We start from the raw sequence: 23,902 nt of genomic DNA, 5'->3' as shown, positions 1-23,902 counted from the left end.
ACTTAGTTCATTATTATTGAAAATGGAAGTCTTGGCAAAGATACAAATGTAGTGGTCTGAAGGGGCACCTGTACCCCAATGTTCATAGCAGCAATAGCCAATAGCCAAAACTATGGAAATAGCCAAATATAATAGCTATAGCCAAACTATGGAAAAAGCCCAGATGTCCGTCGATAGATGAATGGATAAAGAAGATGTGGTATATAGATATACAATGGAATATCCCTCAACCATCAAAAAGAATGAAATCTTGCCATTTGCAATGATGTGGGTGGAACTAGAGGGTATTATGCTAAGTGAAATATGTCAGAGAAAGACAATTATCGTATGATTTCACTTGTTTGTGGAATTTAAGAAACAAAACAGGAGAGCATAGAGGAAGGGAAGGAAAAACAAAACAGCATGAAATCAGAGAGGGAAAAGAACCATAAAAGACTTAACCGCAGGAAACAAACTGAGGGTTGCTGGAGGGGAAGAGAGGGGTTAGAGGATGGGGTAATTGGGTGATGGGCATTAAGGAGGGCATGTGATCTAATGAGCTCTGGTGTTATATACAACTGATGGATCACTGAACTCTACCTTTGAAACTAATAACATACTCTTAATTAATTGAACTAAAAATATTAAAAATGCAAACGAAAAGAAAATGGGGGTCTCAGGGCACCTGGGTGGCTCAGTCAGTTAAGAATCCAACTCTTGATTTCAACTCAGGTCATGATCTCAGGATTGTGAGGTGGAACCTGCTTAAGATTCTTTCTCTCCCTCTGCTTCTACCCCTCCCCACCATCTAAATGAATAAATAAATAAATAAGTAAATATTTAAAAAGAAACATAAAGAAAAGAAAATGGAGGTCTCCTAGATACAATTGTACCCTGATAACAGTTGATGACAGTTGGTGAGGATAGAAACCAGTTTAACCAGGGAATGATGTTGGAGGGTAGATTAATTTTGTAAGTAGTTGGTTTATTTGTACATTATATATATGGTTTATTTTTTTATAACTACTTTTGCCTTAAAGAAAAGTCACAACCATGTAGTATGTAGTAAATGTAGTAAAACATTATGGAAACACCTTCAGTTATATTAATAGTAAACATCTGGAAAGTTCAAAAAGTTTTAAGAAGTAACTATTTAGAAAGGGAAGTGGGTGATTAGGATGAATACCTTGAATCTTTACACTTTATACCTCTCTGTTCCTTGATTTTTTTTTAATAACAGTGTGTTAATTTTTTTTTTTTAATTTAGAAAAAAGGTCTAAGGAAATTATTTCCTTTGGGGTAGAAATTATTTCTTCCCAAAAGAGTTAAATGCATATACATTGTCCTTAGCTGTTTCTGATCTGTATTCATCAAGCTGTAATTTTAGTTTTGCACCGGAGAAAGAATTTTGAAGTTTGTCTGAACTTGGAAAAGGAATATGATATAAGATGTGAATCTGGAAGAGATACATATATGAGAAGTTGCAGGCTGTAGGATCCATTCCATCTTCACTCACCTGAAAAATTATGTGGATAATGTAATTTATAAACAAAGGTTAAGAAGAGACTCTTTATGAGTTTTCTCACAACTGTTCCATTTGGAGTTGCAAAGCCATATTGAGTCAAATACGAGACTCTTTGCCTTTTCATGTAAACTTAATTTTGTTTTAGAGTGGGTTTCCTTAGAAATAGACACTGAGGCAAGGATTGGAGTGCAGATGGTTTGTTTCTTTGGGAGCTGTTTTAGGAGGCTCAATTCAGGGAATGAGGAATTAAGAGCAGGAAGAGAAGGAAAACAAGCTTAATTTTGTTACATATTGTTCAATATGTAAACAAGCAGGTAGAAACCTGAACAGCTGGGGCTTAGTCCTGTTAGGGACCTCTGAAAAACAGTGTAGAACGTGTCTTACAGTTTTTCTTTGGAATAATGAGGAGGCTGGGGTGATTATCAACTTACTTCCCTCAGTCACTGGTTACGGGCTGCTCCTAGGATTGTTAACTCCCTGGCACCTGATGTCCGCCTGGTCTGAGCACGGCTCTTAGGCAGAGTTATGGATTCTTACAACAAGAAGCCATTAGCATGTCCTGGACTTGTGAGGGCAGAGGGGATATGGATAGCCAACAGTCTCTGTGTACATTCCTTCACCCAATTTGCTTTAACTTTTTTGTCCTAATCATTGTATGTATTTTTGGTTATTTGGGGGGATCACAAGTTTAACTTTGTGATGCTTTATATTTTTCCTTGCTCCTGATTTATCTCTAGTTTTCCTAAGACCTATGAGATCATATTAACTATTTCTTGTAGGGGAGTTCTTATTTTTTTTTTAAGATTTTATTTATTTATTTGACAGACAGAGTTCACAAGGAGGCAGAAAGGTAGGCAGAGAGAGAGAGGGGGACACAGGCTCCCTGCTGAGCAGAGAGCCCAATGCAGGGCTGGATCCCAGGACCCCAGGATCACAACCTGAGCCAAAGGCAGAGGCTTTACCAACTGAGCGTCCCAGGCACCCCTCTTGTAGGGGAGTTCTAAAAAAAAAAAAAAAAAAAAAAAAAATGTTTTCTTACATTCTCTAACAAATGGTCTAAAAGTATAAAATGATTGGTAACCTTTAATTTTACATAGATACTAGGCTGTAAAAGAGATAACTACTTGAAAGTTATTTAACAAATTAGGTAGATCATTTTGTTTACTAGGTACCTGAATATTCCTTAATATTCATTCAAATGTGTCTACTTTTTTATAATCTTTCAAAAATTCAACATTTCAAGGCACTCTTCTTATGAAATTTCCATTTTCTAGATTTGAATGTCATTTGTATTTTTATGTAAATAAGCAGGAAGAATTTAGAACCTTTAATGCCAAAACAGAATCTCTCCTAAGTGTAAGGTGGATATAGTCTGACTTAAAGTCACTTTTTATAGTGGGTCTTGCTATCTGTGGTAAAACTGAGGCACTAAAGAATGCAGGTGTGCGATAAACTTTTCCTATTGGTACTAACTAGCTAAGTGAATTAGTTTCCTAGGGCTGCTGTAACAAATCCTACAAACCGGATTAAAACAATAGAAATGTGTTCTTTCATAGTCTAGAGACTAGAAGCTCTACAACATGAAGATGTTGGCAGGGCTATACGCCCTTTGAACCCTCCTGAGGAGAATCCTTTCTTGGTTTTTCAGCTTCTGATAGTCCTAGGCATTCCTTGGTCTGTAGCTGTATAGCTCCAGTCTCTGCCTCTCTCTTTAGATAGCCATCCTCTCTCTGTGTTTCTGCACAAATTTCCCTCTTCTTATAAGGACACCAGTCATAATTGGGCTGAGGGCCTACCCTACTCCAGTATGGCTTCATGTTAACTAATTCTCAGTTAATGTCACATTTTGAGTACCAGAGCTCAGGACTTCGAATTATCTTTTTGGAGGACATTTTATCATATAGCATTAACCGTAGGGCATTAAGATCAAGGTTGGTTTTAGGGCACCTGGGTGGCTCAGTGGGTTAAGCCGCTGCCTTCGGCTCAGGTCATGATCCCAGGTCCTGGGATCGAGTCCCGCATAGGGCTTTCTGCTCAGCGGGGAGCCTGCTTCTACCCTGCTCCCTCTCTCTCTGCCTGCCTCTCTGCCTACTTGTGATCTCTGTCTGTCAAATAAATAAATAAAATCTTTTAAAAAAAAAAAATCAAGGTTGGTTTTTTTTTTTAAGGTTTATTTCTTGATTTGAGAGAGAGTTTGTACATGGGTGTGCGTCCACGCGTGTGCATACACACAGGAGGAGGGTCAGAGGTAATCTCAGGCAGACTCCCCTGATGCAGGGCTCTGACCTCATGACCCTAAAATCATGAGCCGGATGCTCAACCTGCTGAGCCACCAGGCGCTGCCAATGTTGATTTTTAAATCTATCCTAAGTGGGTATACATTTCATTTGGAAAGACAAGATTTGAAAAATGTAAATAGAAGCCTTTACGGAATGATTTATTTTGTATTGATCAATTATTTGGAAATTATCACACTTTAAAAATATCCATAGAACTAACAGTTAATTAATTAGACAACCAAAGGTGGCAAGCAGAAATGGTAATTGAATCTTTTTTTTCCTGTCAGTGTCTCTGAGTTAAATAATTAATGTCCTCCAAAAGATATAGCTGTTAGAAGATATTTTCTCATTATTCTTATGGCAGTTCTTAAAGTTGATTTTTATATAACTTTAAAAAATCGTTAAAAATATATTTTTCAGTAAACCAAAAGATTCAAAAGGGTATACTGTAAAACATTATGCTCTCACTTCTGTCTACTCAATTATACTCTTTTCCTCTTTAGAGTTTATGTATCCTTTGAGAACTATTCTTAAATGACTTAAAAGATTATTTTCTGAAAGAAAGAGATAGGACAAGTACATGGTGAAGCTGAACTACATTCATTTATCTTTCTCCCCATTGTCTCTGTTTTCATAGTCTCTACCTCAGTTAATGGAACTGAATTGTTTGAACTGAAAACCAATATCTGACTCTTCTTTCTCCTGTTATATACCATCCTATTGATTTTATCTCCTGAATATTCCCTATATCTCTTCCTCCTGATTTTCATGACTTTTTCAGTTAGGCTTCATTATGCTTCATTTATTTTGCAGCTTAACTGACTTCTTTGCCCTTCTTGCCCTTGTTTTCCACAAATATAAAGTGCAGATCTAACTATGTTATTCCCTTGATTAAAATATCTCACCATCTTCCTATAAAGATACTGCCAACATAAAGTTCATGGCTCCCAGATTTCTTTGTGATTCAGCCTTGCTTGACTTATACTTTGTCAATTTGCCTGACAGTGAACTAGTAAACATTTTGGTTTTGCATGAGCTCATTTACTAGAACTCTCCTCTTTTGCTGCCCCTCCATTCTTTTTTCTTAGTCATCATTTCAGACACAGCCTACAGCAGAAGTTTCCTATACTTTAAAAAATGTTTTGATTATGATGAACTGTATATAACATAAAATTTACCACCTTTAACTGTTTTAAGTGTACAATTTAGTAGCAGTAAGTACATTCCCAATGTTATATACAACTATCACCACTGTCCATTGTCAGAATTTTTTTACCATCCCAAACTGAAACCCCTCCTCCCTCTCCCAGCCCCTGGCAACACCTCTTCTACTTTCTTTCTCTATGAATTTGACTATTCTAGGTACCTCGTATAAGTGGAATCATAATTTTTGTCCTTCTGTCTCTGGCTTATTTCATTTAGCATAGTGTTTTCAAGGTTCATCCATTTTGTGGCATGGATCAGAATTTCATTCCTTTTTAAGATTGAAAAATATTATATTTATATACTACATTCTGTGGACATTCAGATTGTTTCTACATTTTGGCTATTGTGAATAATACTGTTATGAATATTATTGTACAAGTACATTGTAGTTACAACATTTTTGAAGAGATCTCCATTGAACATAGTCCAGAAGGAAATACTAAGTGATAATAGTGGATGAGAGAGAGAGAGTTATGAGTGCTTGCTCCTTAAATAATTTTCTCTTTTACTTTTATTGCTTTTATAAAGTAAATTTATGGAAATGAATCCCAAAGTTAAAAAATATTAAATATAGCAACCCATTTGGAAATAAATGCATGAACAAGGAATGTGATTAGAAATTATTGTAGTTCATTATTTGAATCTGCATACTACACATACCCCAAAACTAAGAGAGAGATTATAAAATTTTCAAAATTAGAATGACAAGTTGCTTAATTTAATGTGGCAATACCAATGTGAGAGTCAAACTATGCTAGGTAGGACTACTTTATGGGTTTCGGAGAAATGATTATCACAGTAAATATTCTAAGCACAAATGAGTTATTTTTGGCAATGATGCTCTTAGACAGCAGTGGGAAGGATTGAGACAAAGTATCTCCTTTTTCTTGAACTGGGATGAGAATATAAATGTAGGGTGCCTGGGTGGCTCAGTGGGTTAAGCCGCTGCCTTCGGCTTGGGTCATGATCTCAGGGTCCTGGGATCGAGTCCCATATCGGGCTCTCTGCTCAGCGGCGAGCCTGCTTCCCTCTCTCTCTCTCTGCCTGTCTACTTGTGGTCTCTCTCTGTCAGGTGAATGGATGAAATCTTTTTAAAAAAAAAGAATATAAATGTAATTGAAAAGGATTAATTTAATGTTTATCTTAACACTTTGTAAGGTATTTTACCTTCCCCGTTTATAGTCACTATTTTAAGCAAATCATTGTTTTTCTTTTAAGGTTTTAAGGAAAAAAAAATTTTTTTAAATTATTTATTTAATTGACAGACACAGATCACAAGTAGGCAGAGAGGCAGGCTGAGAGAGGGGGAGAAGCAGGCTCCCTGCTGAGCAGAGACCCGATATAGGGCTCCATCCTAGGACCCTGGGATCATGACCCGAGCTGAAGGCAGAGGCTTTAACCCACTGAGCCACCCAGGTGCCCCGGGAAAATTTTTTGACTTACTTGGTAATATGTGAACGTACGGGTAAAATCTACTAAAGACAAAAATCTTCTCAGTGATTTAATCTCAGAAGTTTTATTGTGTTTTTTAATGTTTAGTCATAAGGACCATGGATTCAACTTAGCCTATTTTAAGAAATGCGTTTTGGGGACTCCTGGGTGGCTGAGTGGGTTGAGCCTCTGCCTTTGGCTCAGGTGGTGATCTCAGGGGCCTGGGATCCCAGTCCGCACATCCTGCACATCTGCACAGCGTGTTCTCTGCTCAGCAGGGAGCCTGCTTCTCTGCCTCTCTGCCTACTTGTAATCTCTCTCTCTCTCTCTGTCAAATAAATAAATATAATCTTAAAAAGAAAGAAATGGGTTTTATTTTTAAAATACAAGACAATAAGGGAAATAGAAATCCAAAAATGTTTGAGATTGGGAAGTGTGTTATAGGCAGTCCTTTTGTACAAGAATTGTAAATCAGGGGCACCTGGGTGGCTTAGTGGGTTAAAGGCTCTGTCTTCGGCTCGGGTCATGATCCCAGCATCCTGGGATCGAGCCCCGAATTGGGCTCTCTGCTCGGTGGTGAGCCTGCTTCCCAATCTGCCTGCTTGTGATCTCTGTCTGTCAAATAAATAAATAAAATCTTAAAAAAAAAAAAAAGGAATTGTAAATTAGCCCAGGGCAGTACCCAGGAATGCAGACGTCTGCACCTTCTCTGTGTGGTGCCATGCCATTCATGTAACTCAGATGGTCTTCATTTCTGTTTCACAAGAATTCTACTTTTTTTCGGCTGCCACTAGAGTTCATCTGCTGTTTTATATGTTGTTTTTATTCCTTATTTCTGCTTCTTCATAATTTCTCCTTAATTCTAATTAGCCTATTTATCACTTCATGTAATTTACTCTGTCTTATGTTCGTTCAGTGTATCTTTATAGCTTAAGTCTCCGGATGTCTTAATCTTAGTATTTCCTGATCCGATTACCAAGAAAAAACATCTGATTGCCTCAGTTTATTCCCGTTTTGGCAGAGTTTTTTTCAACTAAGATCATTTCATAGGTTAAATACTCACCAGTTCCAGCCAGGAGACTGTTTTGGGGTAGGACTGTTTGCTCAGCAGACCCCGTGGACTGCGCCACATTCCTTGAGGAGAGAACTAAAATGAGAGTAAAGCCATGTTGAATAATGTGTTTGGTATACTGTGTCAAATAGTAAGACTTGGCACATTATAGGTCCTCAGTATTCTCTGTTATTTATCTGAGGACAGCAGTTAGGAAATGAGAAACTTTTTTAAGACTTGCAGGGTAACATGAAATGAAAACGAAAGAATGTATTGTGTTTGGGGCAAGGGTCTGGAGGATTAGACTCATTAGGGCCCTACTACTTTAGAATCATCAATTTTATATATACCCTGAAGGGAATGAACTCCTAAACGACTGATGCTATGGTACATATGCTCTAGGCATACTTTCCTGGCTCTTCCCACCTGTCCACTTTCTCCTTGCCTATAGTCAAGAAGACACAGATGGAGAAAATTTAAAATAGGACATGTTGGTATCCCCATAAACTCATTGATACTGGCCTCAATGGGCCCTCAGCTTTATCAGTTTCTTACTTGCCCTCCTGCCCTCTGCTGCAACTGCTTCCCTGTTCTCAACCTCTTATTTATAACCACTCCCTATTTCATCCATCCCTACCTTCAGCATGTGACTTTGTCTCCTACTTCAGAGATCAAAATAAAAGATATCAGACAGGAATTCACTCAGTTTTCACTCCTCTTTTCTGTAATTAGTTACTCCAGTTCTTTGGATCCTATCATGTCCTACCTTTTCAGAAACCTACACTATTAGTCATCCTTTCTTTTTTTTTCCCATTCCTTGCCTTTAAATTTACTTCTCATAAAGTTTACCCTTAATATTCAGAGGTTTACTGTATTCACAAAGTTGTGTTTCGATCACCAGTAATCCCTTCTTTCTTGTATATACAACTTGTCCCTTTCAAGCCAGATTGTTTTCATTAACTATTTAAAGATGTCCTTTTTAATCCCAGGGCAGGGGAAATTTCATCCTTAATATCACACGCCTTATCCTTCATTTACCATATTTTCACTACCCTCCTTGCTAAAAACCTCTTGAAAGAGTTATTTTTTCTACCTTGTAATAACTCAGGCTTATGTATCTGGTTTACCTGCCCATCACACTTAAACAGGTTTCCCCAGGGACACCAGTGACTTTTGCATTTTTAAATCTAGTGGACACTCTCACTCATTTGATTTCTCAGTAGCCCTCCTGCTCTAGCAACTTCTTTTTCTTTTTTTCTTTCTTTCTTTCTTCTTTTTCTTTCTTTTTTCCTCTTTATCTTTGTTATTAAATATTGGCATTACTTAAAATTGAATCCAAGGCGCTCTCCTCTCAGTTTTCTTTCTGTGTGGTATCATCCATATCCATTGCTACAATTACTGTTTAAAAACAAATAACTTCCAGATTTATATCCCTAGCCCTTCTCTGCCCTTGGAGCTCCAGACTAATATATTTCATTCCTGACTTTGATATCTCATGGGGTTCTCAAAGATATCTTAGAGTTAGCCCATCTAATATCAAACTCAAGGATCCCCTCCTTCAGACCTGATTCTTTTCCATAGGTTTTTATTTCAGTGAAATGTACCACTATCTATTAGATTATGCAAACCAGAAACCTAGCCATCTTTGACAGTCTCTTCCCATCATTTCACATATTTAGTCTGTCACTGAATTCTGACAATATGTGGGTATAGGGATATGATAATATGCCTATATTTTTTTATATGTGGAGATAGAGAAAGGGTAAAACAAAATTGCCAAAATGTTACATTAAGGGATCTGGATGTACAGACATTTCTCAATTATTCTTGTAGCTTTCCTTAAGTTTAAAATTGTTTCAAAATAAACAAAAAAAGTTTTATGATTTTAATGTAGAGAGATACAGTGAAAATATATGACAATAATAGCACAATCAGTGGGAGAAGGCAATAATAGAGTGAAAGAGTAGAGTAGTAATACTCCAGTTAAAAGACAAAGAGTTTGGTTGTTCTTCAAATAGTTAAATTTAGTTAAACATAGAATTGCCATATGACCCAGCAGTTAAATTCGTGGATTGATATTTCCCAAAAACTTTAAAACAGGTACTCAAACAAATATATGTACATGCATATTCACAGCAGTGTTATTCACAATAGCCAGAATGTGGAAAATAGCCCAAATGTCCATCAGGGATGAGTGGATAAACAAATTGTGGTATATACAAACAGTGGAATGTTATTTAACCTTAAAAAGTAACAGTACCAGAGAGAGACAAGCCAAGAAACAGACTCTTTTTTTTTTTTTAAGATTTTCTTATTTTATTTTATTTATTTATTTGACAGAGAGAGATCACAAGTAAGCAGAGAGGCAGGCAGAGAGGGGAAAGCAGGCTCCCCACTGAGCAGAGAGCCCAATGTGGGGCCCAATCCCAGGACCCCGAGATCATGACCTGAGCCGAAGGCAGAGGCCCAACCCGCTGAGCCACCCAGGCATCCCCAAGAAACAGACTCTTAACTATAGAGAATAAACAATGGTTACCAGAGGGGAGGTATGTTGGGGGTTGGGTGAAATAGGTGATGAGGATTAAGGCGTACACGTATTGGTCATGAGCACTGGGTGATGAATGGGATTGTTGAATTACTATATTGAATACCTGAAACTAATCTACAACTTTGTGTTAACTATATTGGAATTTTTTTAAAAGGAAAAAAAAAGTAAATTACTGCTGATGCTAAATGTGGTTCAACCTTGAAGACATTATGCTTTACGTAATATCTTACAGTGAATGATTCCATTTGTGTGAAATCTCCAGAATAAGTAAATTCATGGAGAGAGGACTGCAGATTGGTGGTTACCAGGGACTAGGGGAAGAGGAGAAAGGGGAGAGACTGCTCAGTGAATATGAGATTTTATTTTAGTGTGATAGATGTTTTGGAAGTAGATAGAGGTGATAGTTCCATAACATCGTGAATATACCAAGTTTTTAGTAGTAAATTATATAAGAATAATTTTATGTTTATGTGAATGTATGTGAATTTTATCTCAATAAATTTTTTAAAAATTAAATAAGATGGAAAAATGTCAGATTGGATTTTAAGAGCCTACTTCTATGCTGCTTACAAGACACACATCTTACATGGAAATGCAAAGGTCCAAAATAGTCAAGATGGTCTCAAAGAAAAACAGAGGATGTGGTACACATGAACCTTTTAGCAAGATTATTCTAAATCTGCAGTGATTAAGACAGTAAAGGATAGACAAATTGATCTTGGAACAGAATGGATATACAGACACAAATACAGTTTGGTTTGTAGTGAAGATGTTACTGCAGAATAACAGAAATGAATGATTTTCTTAAGAAATGGTGTTGGGTCAGTTGTATATCCTGTAGGAGAGAAAATAAATCCTCACCTACCTCATACTATACAAAAAAGGTAAAGTCTACATAAAGTAAAAAAGTGAAAATGAAACTCTTATGGAATAAAACATCTGTTACATAGCATAAAATATTTTCATGACCCTGTAATAGACAAATATTTTTTAAACAAGATACAAAAAGCAGTAATCATAAAGGAAAATATATTTTTTTAAGGATTTTTATTTAAGAGAGGGGGGAACACTTGCAGGTGCATGTGGTGGGGAATGGCAGAGGAAGAGGGAGAGAGAGTGTCTCAAGCAGATTGTCCACTGAGTGTTGAGCCTGATGTGGAGCTTGATAACCACCTGAACCAAAACCAAGAGTTGGACACTCAACTGACTGTGCCGTCCAGGTGCCCCTAAAGGGAAAGATTTTAAAGTTGGACTATATTCACATTCAGACTTCTGTTAAACAAGAGAGAGAAAAGGTAAGCTACAGAGTGAAAGAAGATATTTGCAGCATCTAACAAAGAACTTGTCTATAAAATATGTAGAGAAATACAAATAAATAAGGAAAAGACAGCCCAATAGAAAAATGGGCTAAAGATTTGAACATTACTTCATGAAAGAGGAAATCCTCCGTTACTCATTAGGGAAATGCAAATTCAGACTATAGTAAGTAGCATCCTAAATCAAGAACACTGACAATACCAAGTGTTGGAAAGAAAACTGATGAGCAGTATATACTAAATTTGGGTAAATATATGACCTATGATAGTGCCCATCCAGTCTTAGGTATATACTCAAGAGAAATGCATGTGCACATTTACCAAAATACATGTACAAGAATGTTTATGGCAGCTTTACTCATAATACCTTTTAAAGTATAAACAACCTTAAGTGTCCAACAATGGAATGGAGAAATGCACTGTGGAATCTTCCTATAGGGGAGTATTACATGACAAAGAAAATACATATGCTACTACGTCTAACAACATGGATGAATTTCACTATGTTGAACAAAAGAAGCTAGACACAAGATAATGCATATTGTATGATTCCATTTCTATAAATTTCTATAAATTTCATCACAGGCTAATTTGTGATGCAAAACAAGCCAGTATAGTGATTATCTCTTGAGAAGAGTGAAACATTGTGACAGCATTGCTAATAGTGTTCTGTATATTGGTCAGAGTAGTTACAGGTATGTGTTCATTCTGTGATATTTTATCAAGCTCTATACTTAGGTAGTTTACACTGAGTATATTTGATACTTTAGTATAACTCTTTCTCAAGTTTGACATTCAAACCACTGATTAGTCTCTTCTGCTTGTATCAGTTGAATTTTCAATTTGAATTTTAATTTTCCTACTTTTATTTCCTGCTTTCTACTTAGATTTTGGTTTCCTTGTAAATTTTTCTTAGTTTGTCAGCTCTCTTAACATTTCATCCATTTTTTTTCTGACATTACTCTTCTCTCTTTATGGCTTCATGCACCTGTTTCATAGGTGCTGTGTCTTTTTGCATTCTGCCAAGTATGCCAGATAATTCATTAAGAGGGTATGGGTGCACACACACATGCGTGATCATTTTCTTCTTCCTTTCATTCCTTATTCAGTATTAAATTATTCAATTTAATTATTCAATTATTAAAATCAAATTTGTGGACTGCACACCCCGTCCCCACCATCCTTCCTTGAACATGGTAAAATCCATTCAAACTGATTTACGGGATCATGTAGGATTGTTGCCTTCTTCTTTATAGTGATGTTAAAACCTCTTGAAATCTATACCTTGAGAAGGAATTGGATGTCCATTCTGGTTGTTAGTTTATGGTTGACAGACCAAGAGCTTTGCTGTGTTAAGTTCTCACTGTTTACTTTGGTGAATTATAAAACTAAAAACCCACAACTACCAACATGCATTCTACCCAGATTATTGGTAGAATTAACCCATTATTTCAATTCTTAGATGACATCTTCCTTACGTGTGCGTGCATGCGAGTGTGTGTGTGCATGCGTGCGCACGTGCGCACACACACACACACACACACACACACAGAGCCATGCAGAACACTGCTGCCAGTTGTCTTAGTTGAGTACTTTGTTGATTCTTTTCTGCGAGTTTTAGTCACTGAAGTATGTAAAAAGATGGAAGTCAAGGATCAGTACTCCTGCCACCATAAACAGCATTCATTTAGTAGAGCAACAAACGTTTAATATTTTGATTCAGGCAGATCCTAAATATCAAGTTAGAATATACGAAGGAGGTCTGTTTCATGAGAGAAAACATAGATTGGTCTTTCCTTGGGAAAAAGGACATTTCCTTGGGATATTTAAAGCGGATGCTCTGGCTTGGAGCAAGAAGAAGCTGTATTACTGGACTCCTAGCCAGACTATTTTGAGCTGAAGCCCTGAAACCCATTTTGGTCCGAGTGCATTGTTGACTGTATTAGTTAGAGCCACCTAACCAGCACAGATCAGCTCATCTGGGTGTCAGCATTAGGTATTGGGATAGTGGATTTGGCTAGAGGGAAGTATCAGACTTGGAAGCTATAATTATTACAGAATAAGAGTGAGTCACCTTGATAATTTGCCAGGTCTTATCTATTTGGTCATCAAATTTTAGAATTACAGATGGTGAGTAGTGAATAGATGAAGTCCTCCCTTCCCCCTCACACTGTAAATATTGTCATTTTTTTCCTGTTGTAAAGATGATGTTTTTTGGTTAAAAATAAATAAAACAGCATCATGGTTTTAAAAAAGAAAGCAGAAAGGGAAAGTTTCTTCGGTATCCAATCTTCTAGAAATTTCTGTTGCTGGTAGTTTTGTACGGCATCTATCTACTTTCATTATTTGAGTGCATTTGTTTGTATGTATTATGTATAGTTTCAAAACCACAGATGGAATCACCTTATACATTCTGCCATAAATTTTTTTTTTTAAGATTTTATTTATTTATTTGTCAGAGAGAGAAAGATCACAAGTAGGCAGAGAGGTAGGCAGAGGCAGAGGGAGAAGCAGGCTCCCTGCCGAGCAAGGAGCCCGATATGGGACTTGATTCCAGGACGCTAGGATCATGACCTGAGCCGAAAGCAGCTGCTTAACCAGCTGAGCCACCCAGGCGTCCCTGCCATAAATATTAATATTAATACACGTTGAGTATTTACTGTGTACCTGGAGCTGAGGCAGTTACTTTACATGTATTTTCTTATTTAATCCTAATAATCACCATATGTTGAATTGGAACCAACCCAATTTTATAAAAGTGAAATGAGAGATGTTAAGTAACTTTTAAAAAGTTATACAGGTAGAAGAAAGTGGCAGAGCCAGAACTCAAGCCCAAATCTTTTTGGTGGCAAAATTCATACTCTTAGCTTTATTTCATTGTTCTGAACCTGCTTTTTTCACTTACAAAGCATTTTGGACATTTTCCCATGTAAATGTACATATAGCTATGTCTTGTCTTAATGGATAAAAACTGTTCTGTTATGTGAATATCCCATAATTTATTAGCAAATCTTCAGTTAATGGCTTTTTAGGTTGTTCCTTAATCCAAATCTCCTTGTGCTAGTATCATACTATTCTTTTTTTTTTTTTTTTAAGATTTTATTTATTCATTTGACAAAGAGAGAGATCACAAGTAGGCAGAGAGGCAGGCAGAGAGAGCAAGAGGGAAGCAGGCTCCCTGCCAAGCAGAGAGCCTGATGCGGGACTCGATCCCAGGACCCTGAGATCATGACCTGAGCCAAAGGCAGCGGCCTAAACCACCGAGCCACCCAGGCACCCCCCTATCATACTATTCTAATTACTGTAGCTTTATGGTTTAATACATAGCAAGGCAGGTCATGTATTTTTCTCTCTAAATATTTTTATCTCAAGCAGTTCATTTTTTTAGAATAATAATATATTCAGTTTATAATGTTTCCAACATCCCTGTTATGATTTTAACTAAAATTGTGTTATACGTTGTAGTAGCTAGAATTTTTTTTTTTTAAGGTTTTACTTATTTATTTGACAGAGACACAGCAAGAGAGGGAACACAAGCAGGGGGAGTGAGAGAAGGAGAAGCAGGCTCCTTGTGTGGGGCTTGATCCTAGGACCCTGGGATCATGACCTGAGCGGAAGGCAGATGCTTAATCACTGAGCCACCCAGGTGTAGAATTTTTATCAGCATGTTGACCAGTACAGATGAATTTGGGTGAGGCTCTGGCTACAACAAGTTTTCAGTTAGTGTTTCTGGGCTTCAAGTCTGAGAGTCCATGGACCTAGAACATTTACTTAATTGGCTGTTTTGCGGGCATTTGAGTATTGCTACAAAGTCACTCACAACCTGGTTCTTAGATTTGGGGATGATGAATTCCTTTTAAAAGGATTTGGAAGATATATGCCATCATCCCTCAAAGGCATATAAACATAGAACTTTATATACAATTTCAGGGTGTTAGGGAATCCCTGAAATCTATTTATGGGTCACAGATTAATAATTCTTGCTAAGAAACGGAAGAATACCAAGATAGAGAAGTCTAGTATGTAGTCTTGGAGTCAGGTATATGTTATTGTGTGCAAAGAAAAATAATACTCTTGTGATGGATTGACAGGTATTATTAATCTCAAATAGGAGGAATATTAAATTTCTCTGATGACCTTGGATCAAGAATGAGGATTGGAATAACAACCTTGGGAATAACTAGCTAGGCTAAACAAAGAGCAATTGGAAAAACTTAAGGAAGACAAATATGCCAGGGTGATTGGACAGAATATGAATTTTTGAGTCACTTAGACCTGAATTTGAATCTTAGCTCTGCCATTTACTGGCTATGGGAATTTAGTCTAATCACATGTTTTCTGTGAGCCTAAATACATTACAACTGCGATTAGCAACAATAATAAAACATATCAAGAAAATAGAACACTTCTTAAGTTAAATGTGAGACTATTAGTAAGAAGAGTCAAAGCAGATGAGTGAGGAATTTAAGGTGAGTTTGGATTTTCTTTTTAGTTAAAAGGTAGTTGTTCAGTAAAAACTAGTTTTTGTTAAGACTAGACACCTGAATTGAGATTTCACTAAGAAAGCCAGTATTGTTGGTAAGCCTTCAAAAATTCGAAGAAAAGGACAAATGAACAATATTCATATTGGAGAATATTCATATGTGCTTTAAGGGAGTACCCAAGAGATTATGTTGCCATTTTGCAGATGACTAGTATTTAATCTTTCACCTATCATGATAACAATGGCAACAGCTCACATTTATGGAGAACTTACTCTGTGCCAAGGACTGTGCTAAACACCTTATATGCATTATCTCTTTTGATTTTCACAACAACCCTGGGGAGTAGACAGTGTCATCATCAATGTCAAGCAATGAAGTAGTAGGTCACAGACCTGGTAAATGGTAAACCTAGGATTTAATTTCACACTTAAGCATTAAGCTATTGCCTCTCCAATTAGTATACTCACGCCACTGCAAAATAACCAAAAAGTTCAAATATCCAGGAAGTTGTGCATAATTGTCATCATGTGTATAGGATTTTGAAAGTGAGGACTTTGTTCAAGTTATCAAAACAAAAGTTATCCTCCTTCATTTGTATTTCTACATAATGATGTTGCTAAGGATATTAATAAAATCTTAAGGTAACTTCTGATGCCTTAAGCATTAAGGTGTTTTTGTGTTTTTTTGTATTCCCAATTGTTAGGAGTAGGGTAGGTATGTATTAGATTATTTTCTCAGTCAACTATGTTCAGCTAACTGGAACCTTTTTTTGTTCTCATCATAAGTGTTGATATATATTTATATATATAAGCGTAAGAAAAATTTTAGTCCATTATTATATACAAATTTGTCCAAATGTTTTCTTTCATCCGATTGGAAGTTTTTCAGGTAAAGAACGTAAAACATTTTTTTAATTTTTTGCTAAAATTAAAATTAATTCTTAAGAAAAACAACACATCGCAATTATACCATATAATGATCGTTTATGTATGATATTCTTATCTGAGAGGGATCTTGTTTTGTCTTCAGTAAACTGGCATCTTTTAATAATGTAAGATGTCGTTTCTTGGCTGTTCAATCTTTTATAGAGCTAATGAAGAGAGTATTAGGTAAAAAAGAAGAATTTTAAATTTTAAGACGTTTTTACTTTCAACTCTTCAAATACTTGGTTATACTCTATAAATTTTTCTTAAAAGGTTTGAATGTGGCTTTAATGAATATACTGCTTGAGAGCTTTAATTATGAGTAAATTCTCTTTAAAATTTGACTGTTTCTAATTGGTAGTATAATGTGTTGGTGTGAGGAGGAAAAAAAAAGATTATGTGATAAGATTTCAATGTCTGGAGTGATTGTGTAGTTAATTTAAAATGAAAGAGAAATACTGAAATTCCTTCACTGGTGATCATCGTTTATTGAGGCCCTTTGGTTTTGTAAAAATGTTTATAGTTACAACAGTATTTTATACTTTTTATATGATTAAAATTTAATTTCCTTATTTTTGGTTTGGCTTCCTTTTGTCTATTTTCTTTTTTCTTTAATTGAAAAAACTAATGGAACCAAATATAAGATGGTACCACTGTTTTCTCCTTCTTTTATATAATCTTGTTGCGTGTCTCTACATAAGCTGTTCTGGCCACTCATCATAGTAACCAGCTGGGCCATTTCACCTGCTGGAGCCATTAAAGAGGACTCTCTCCCCCTAGATTAATCCCCTCCGACATTAGTTTTTTGCACTGACAACTGGAGCAGGCATTCAGAATTTGCAGGTGGCCAGTGTGACGCACATAATTGCCTACAATTTTAGGCAATGAATAAAAATGGTCTACATTACTTGTCAAAGGTTGTATATGCAGTGCCAAGTGAGATCTATGGGAAGCCTTTTAGGGTTTAAAGAACAGTTAATAGCAAGGCTGCACAGGGCTTTTTTAATCATAATGCATTTGTAATATAGCACTTTGATCTCCTCCTTGTAGGAAATGGTGTTACATTAGCCACTTTTAAACATTTATGAGTGAAATTCAGTTATAGAAGAGTAAAAGTGATTATTCTTAAGCAGAACATGTTAGATTTCATTAAAAGTTTTCAGCTTGCCCCTTCCTTGTTAAAATCTGTGGGAAGTCCTTTTCCTGGAGAGTTTCAAATCAGGATCTAAGGACATAGGGCTTTTTCCTTATTTTTCTTGTTGGTAACAGCAAGATTTGGAAGGAAGGTATACTAAATATTGAGGTAATTTATACAAGTGGATATTTATAGAAAAATAACTGATTTATGGTAAAGTAAATACATTGATAAAGCCTAAAAAATCTATTACTGATAATTGTGTATTACAATAAATTTGTGAGAAATGCATATTTAAAACATATCCATAAATTATCGTTAACAACAACAACAAAAAACCAGATGACTCTCAAACGCACTTCTTCTGGAAGAGCTAAGTTTGACCTTTCAGACCCAAGAGCCTTTTATTAACACCTGCCTGTAAGAAGAACCTTGCCACACGCAGCTTTTAGATTCAGAACCACAAAACTGATGAGGAAAGACTTGAAGGGTTCAGTTTGTGTCACTTGCTGTTTGCCGTTTCCATTTCACAGATGATTAATCTTTCTGTGAAGAAAGGCTAGAGAAACAAAGCACATTGGGCTCTTCCTGCAGTTACTCCTTCTGAATGCACACTAGCTTGCTAACTAAAAGGCCTTTAGATTTCCAGCAGAGAGAGATGTTCTGAAAGTGAATGCAGCTGGTTGGAGGTCACCAGTGCAGGGCTCTTGCCATTGTGTAATGGAGGCTTTGGCAGGTTGGAGGGGGGGCTTGTTGGAGCGGGGACAGGAGAAGTGGGCAGGAAGAAGGTGTTGGCAAAAAATTAATTCCAAATTAAAAGGGTTTGGCCAGTTGATTTAATATTTTAGAGGGTAGATAATCAATAATAAGTTCAATTTTGTCGATTTTGTTTGTTTTTCTTTTTAAGGAAAAAATTATAATTCAGTCTCTTTCCAGTATTGCCCCCTCCCTCCATTTCCTAATAAGCATGTTTATCTTGTAAGTGGCATCAGTAGGTGATGCTAAAATATTATTAGCTCTTATAGTCTTTGGTGTACGTGAATTGTCTTGAAATTTTTAAGACTATAACTAATTTTGCTAGTATTCCACATTTTATATATTAAAATGTTAATGCCACAATGTTTCGTTGGTATTTGGATTTTTAATGTGTTATTAAAAAATAATTATGTGTGTGACTTAGTTCCCCTTTTGTATAAAATTGACTGTTTTTACTTTGAGGATTTGAAAACTTTTAATTTTAGTATTTAGTATCTAAATGTTCAGTGTCCATCTTATATTTACTTTTTTCTCAATATTATGCAGGATATAATGTGCAAAGTCAAATCCTGGGTTATAGATCAGAAGAAACCTGTTCGCTTCTATCATGATTGGAACGACAAAGAGGTAAGTCATAACTATCATGCCTTCTATTCCTGCCTTGGCTTTGACTTCTTAGGGAACAAATTAGATTTTCCATTATTTTATATATTATTACTGTTAATATCTAGTTAAATTTTATTTCTGTCAGTGATTGCTTACTCCCAGGCTTGTTATTATTTTCTTTTCCCCTACTCCTGATATTTCATAACTGCTAATTTCTTAGAAACAAGAATTTTGAAAGTGAAAATGGCTACTTGTTTGACAAAAGTTTATTTTCAAGTTACTCAATGACTTGCTCAACTTTTTTTTTTTAAATTGTTCTAGCAAAGCTTTACCTCTTAAGTTTTTAATAAATTGGAACAGTAAAATGTTTAACAGACATATTTCTAATATTTAATTAACATAAATACGATTTTATAAATTTTTACATACATATACACCTGTGAAATCACCGGGACAACAACAAAGATGGTGAACACAAAGAGATATAAGAAGACTTGCTCAACTTTTAAAAAAGATTCTTTATCTCCCACTTTAGATTGAAGTGTTGAATAAACACTTATTTCTGACTTCAAAACCCATGGTATACTTGGTTAATCTTTCTGAAAAAGACTACATTAGAAAGAAGAACAAATGGTAAGTTTTTCCCCCTCAGATATATTCAGACATCCTGTCTCTACCCATAAACACACATACATATGAACTTATGGCTATGTTAGATTTTAATATTTTTCTCCATATTATTAAAAAGTTTAAAATGGATGAGAGAGCTTTGTCTGATTTTGTACACTCTGAGATGAATCTCCTAATTGATCTACACTGAGAACGTAAGAAAAAACAATTAAATTAGGCAATATTGAATCATGTGTATTTACTTATTAAATTTAAATTTAATAGACGTTATTGTTTGTTTCCTTTGCAAAATGAGAATAAATGTAGTTAGAGCAATAAAACTTTTAAACTGGGAATTTCTAACTGTGTTGATATTATATGTGGCCTTAAAATACCCACTTGAGATTATAGCTGAGCATAAGTTTTAAAATCCAGATCAAATGCTTTAACATTTTTTTCAACTAAAAAAACTGTATGTGAGAGGGGGAGAGGAAAGGAAGGTATCTGTTTCAAATACTTGTAAAGTGTACAAAGGTGAAAACTGCACATTCATGTCTTGTCATTTTTGACATGTAACCCAAATGTACAAGGTTTTCTTTCGTTCACTAATAACTTCAAAAACTCATATGTTCATGTAACGTGTGGGCATGTACACATTTGGCATTGCACTCACTTTGACTTGCCTCACAGGACCCTCAGTATTTCATAGTATTAAGTCATACAAACAAATCAAAACTATCTGGAGCAAAATATCTGCGTTCCCCTAAAATATATTGTCGGTTTTTCCCTGTACTTCATTAAGTACTTAGATGCACATGGTTTCAATTTTCCATTAAAAATTCTCATTTCCATATGATATCAAAGAGTGAGAAGCTTTAAACTGAAAAATAAACATTCATAGACTGGAAGCCAAAACAATAATTAATGTCAGATGGTTAACTCCAATAAATGATTAGAATAAATTCTGTGAAATTACTGCAACTAAAAATGCCCCGTTGATATTACTTTAAGACATTTTATGTTCCTGATAGGAAACTGAATTTGTCCTCTTTATTGGTAGGGTTCTAGAAAGCATAAACCTAACATGAAAATTCAGTTCTTACTGGTCAGTGTCCTCCAGTAGATAATTCACTTTAAAATAATCAGTACTGTCTTATTTCAGATTCTTATAAATTTGATGATTAATGTGTTAAAATTATTACCTTTGGGAAGGAATTTTAAAATTTATTACTTGACCTCAGTTAATAAATCTTATTGTTGTATGAATGGTAAAGTTTCCTGAGGCTTCATGAAACAATACAGACATCAAAGTTTACATGAAAAGGGATGAGTCAGTTTCCTTGGCCAAAGGGGCTTCTCACACCTGTATTTGGATGATTACAGGTAGAACTCCCTGGCTCTAATTGTACAGTAAATACCATTTCCCAGACCCTAATGGTAGACAGACTGCTTGGGAGACGCCAGTCTGTGATTTAGCTGTCGCCAGACACCCCATGTTTTTTGTGAGACCAGTTGTGATGATGATATGGTTATAGCCAATTGAAAGCAAACTCTTGTCTAAATAGCAAATTTTAATTTATAAAGATGTAGAGGTATGGATGATCTTATTTATAAAACCAAATTTTAGATTTTATATATAACTAATGATCTGGTTGGGGGCTGTGTGTGTGTTTGGTGGGGCGGGTGGGGGGAATCAGATCTTGTGGAAGTTAGTGTAATTGTAGCTGAAAGATCAAAGACTGGGTAACTGAGTGATGTTCCAGAAGAGAATTTACCACATAGCCATTTTCTGTACAGTTTCTGCCGCCTGCTGTTCCTATTTTCCCTCAAGCTAGCCATTGACTACCCCCTGTGCATCCCTGCTCGTAAAAAATGATTGAGGAAGCATTTGTCATGTATTTATGAGTGGGAAACATTGTGTGATAGGGAATGGCATCTACTGGAGCCAGAAAGATTGCCATTTTCCTTTCATTCAGCCACTCTGCTACAGCTTTAAATCCTCTGTTTATGCAACATAGCCTTTGTATTAAAGTGCAGAATAAATTTTTATTATGAAGGATATGAACACTAGGTTTTCATCGTTTATAAAACTGCAAACAGATGTAAATAGTTAAGATACATTTTAACTACTAAATCCTTTTAATTTCTGTTAGCATCTTGTTTTTTGGTAGCATTTATATCTAAGCTCCATTGGCTTGCATTATAGTTGCTCCTTTAGCAAAAGAAAAGTTTCTGTTTTTTAAAGTTATTATGTAATATTAGTATAGCAAATTAAGACTGATGCAGGAATATTATATAATATTAGTATAACAAATTAAGGCTGATGCAGGAAGCAGTAATAACTATTTTCATGGGTCTTTTAGATCTAGAAAACTATTTAAATGGTCAGGAAAGAGGAGGAGGAGGAGGGATTTGTGATTTTGACCATAAGAGGAAGACCATAGGAAACTGTAGTTTAGTAGGTCACCATGTCAGACCTAATGAGCATTTTAATTACTAGTTAGAGTAGTTATAAGAATAGGAAGAATATAGGAAACTATATTTTAGTGAGTCACCATTTCAGACAAAAGGAACATTTTAATTACTAGTTAGAGTTTACTTTAAATTTAAAGGGTAACATTGTTTTTCAATCCTAGAAAAGAAGGAAGCATTTTGAAAGATAAGTCTATTTTGTAATTGAGTAGGTACATCGACCTTTTGAAAGATGTGAGAAACCGAAATCGCTCAAGACATCTCACTGGTTTAACAATGTTGAATTAGTTATTTCGCTTATTTATGATTAAGACCTAGCCGCTTGAGGAGAAGTGGACATGGCAGCTGAGTTAGTTACAGTTGTGTTATGATCAGATGACAGTAATCAAGATGTTGTAAGGGGAATCCACAGAAACCTTTTTTATTATTACAAATAGCTATTCTTTGAATGCCGAAGTTGTTGTCTTGGTGAGTGCCAAGGATTTTTGAACATTGGAGGATTTCATCTTTTAAACACGATCAGTTGTTACTTATAACTAAAATTATACTGTATGACGTATTAATTTTCATTTGAGATTGCCTACTGAGTTATGGTATCAGGCAGGGCAGGTACAGGACTTTAGAACTGTCAAACCGTTGCTTAATTAGGGGTTTAAATTTCAATCTTTGCACCTTTGTTGCTCTGTAAGTAGTATATGCCACCCAGTTATGAAATCAGTAGAGCAAACTAATTTTAGATGTTTTGTATACCTACATAGCTTCCAATGTGATCACTTGCCTCTATCTTAAAACTATTGGTAAAGGATAATTCCATCTTATTGCGTATTATATACTACATATTAATATTCAACTGAAAAATATATCTAACATTTAAGACATTCAGACTTCTTATGTGTATGTATATAAACATGTATATTTGCATGCGCCTTGGTGGGCTTGTGGTCAATAAACATTACCCTTTGACTAATTTTGTATGAGTCAGTTAATCTGGGTAGTGAATTGATTCAAGATAGGTAGATGAATATTTGCTGTCTTTTAAGTTGTGTAATCAAGGGCAGTGTGTCTATTTCACTAACTGAATTCTAAATAGAAAAAGGTTTTATTAATTCTTACTATTCTGTGATTCAGTCCCTTCATCCCCCCTTTCCTGTTTTTGTTAGTTGTCCACAAAATTTATATGCAACAACTGGAAATAGTTTGGGATACTATACATTGTGTGCCTGGTTAGAGGGAGAATCATGGAATAAATCCAACATTTCCTTGATTTCTTGAACTGTGCGTGTGAAAGTTACAGCTACTATATCTCAACAACCCTACATGAAGAAGGAAATATATTCATTTTTTACATATAATTTTGTATGTCTATATATCTATATACACAATAAACATATACATGTACATATATATATCTGTAAAGGCAAAACTATTTATAGAAAACTATTCTAAGAAGTCATCAATTTCTGGCAAGATTATTTACTGAAACTAGAAATTTATGCGCTGTGGGAAAAATCACGTTGTCATACATTTGATTTACTTGAAAGAGATAAAATGAGAATAAGTATTCTTAAAAAAATTATTCATT

General features: G+C 35.4%; 1 protein-coding gene across 1 annotated transcript in view; it reads left to right on the top strand.

Annotated features, from left to right (window-relative positions):
- OLA1 (Obg like ATPase 1) overlaps positions 1 to 23,902 on the top strand; it is a 182,730-nt gene that overhangs the window by 110,602 nt on the left and 48,226 nt on the right. Inside the window, exons 6-7 of the mRNA XM_046017985.1 lie at positions 19,180 to 19,260; positions 19,775 to 19,872. Coding sequence (XP_045873941.1) covers positions 19,180 to 19,260; positions 19,775 to 19,872 — 179 coding nt within the window. The remainder of the gene's footprint in view (positions 1 to 19,179; positions 19,261 to 19,774; positions 19,873 to 23,902) is intronic.

The sequence above is a fragment of the Meles meles genome, chromosome 9 (assembly GCF_922984935.1).
Source record: "Meles meles chromosome 9, mMelMel3.1 paternal haplotype, whole genome shotgun sequence".
NCBI classification, from domain to species: Eukaryota; Metazoa; Chordata; class Mammalia; order Carnivora; family Mustelidae; genus Meles; species Meles meles.
The sequence above is the reverse complement of the archived record's forward strand: the minus strand, read 5'-3'. Positions and strand labels throughout refer to the sequence as shown.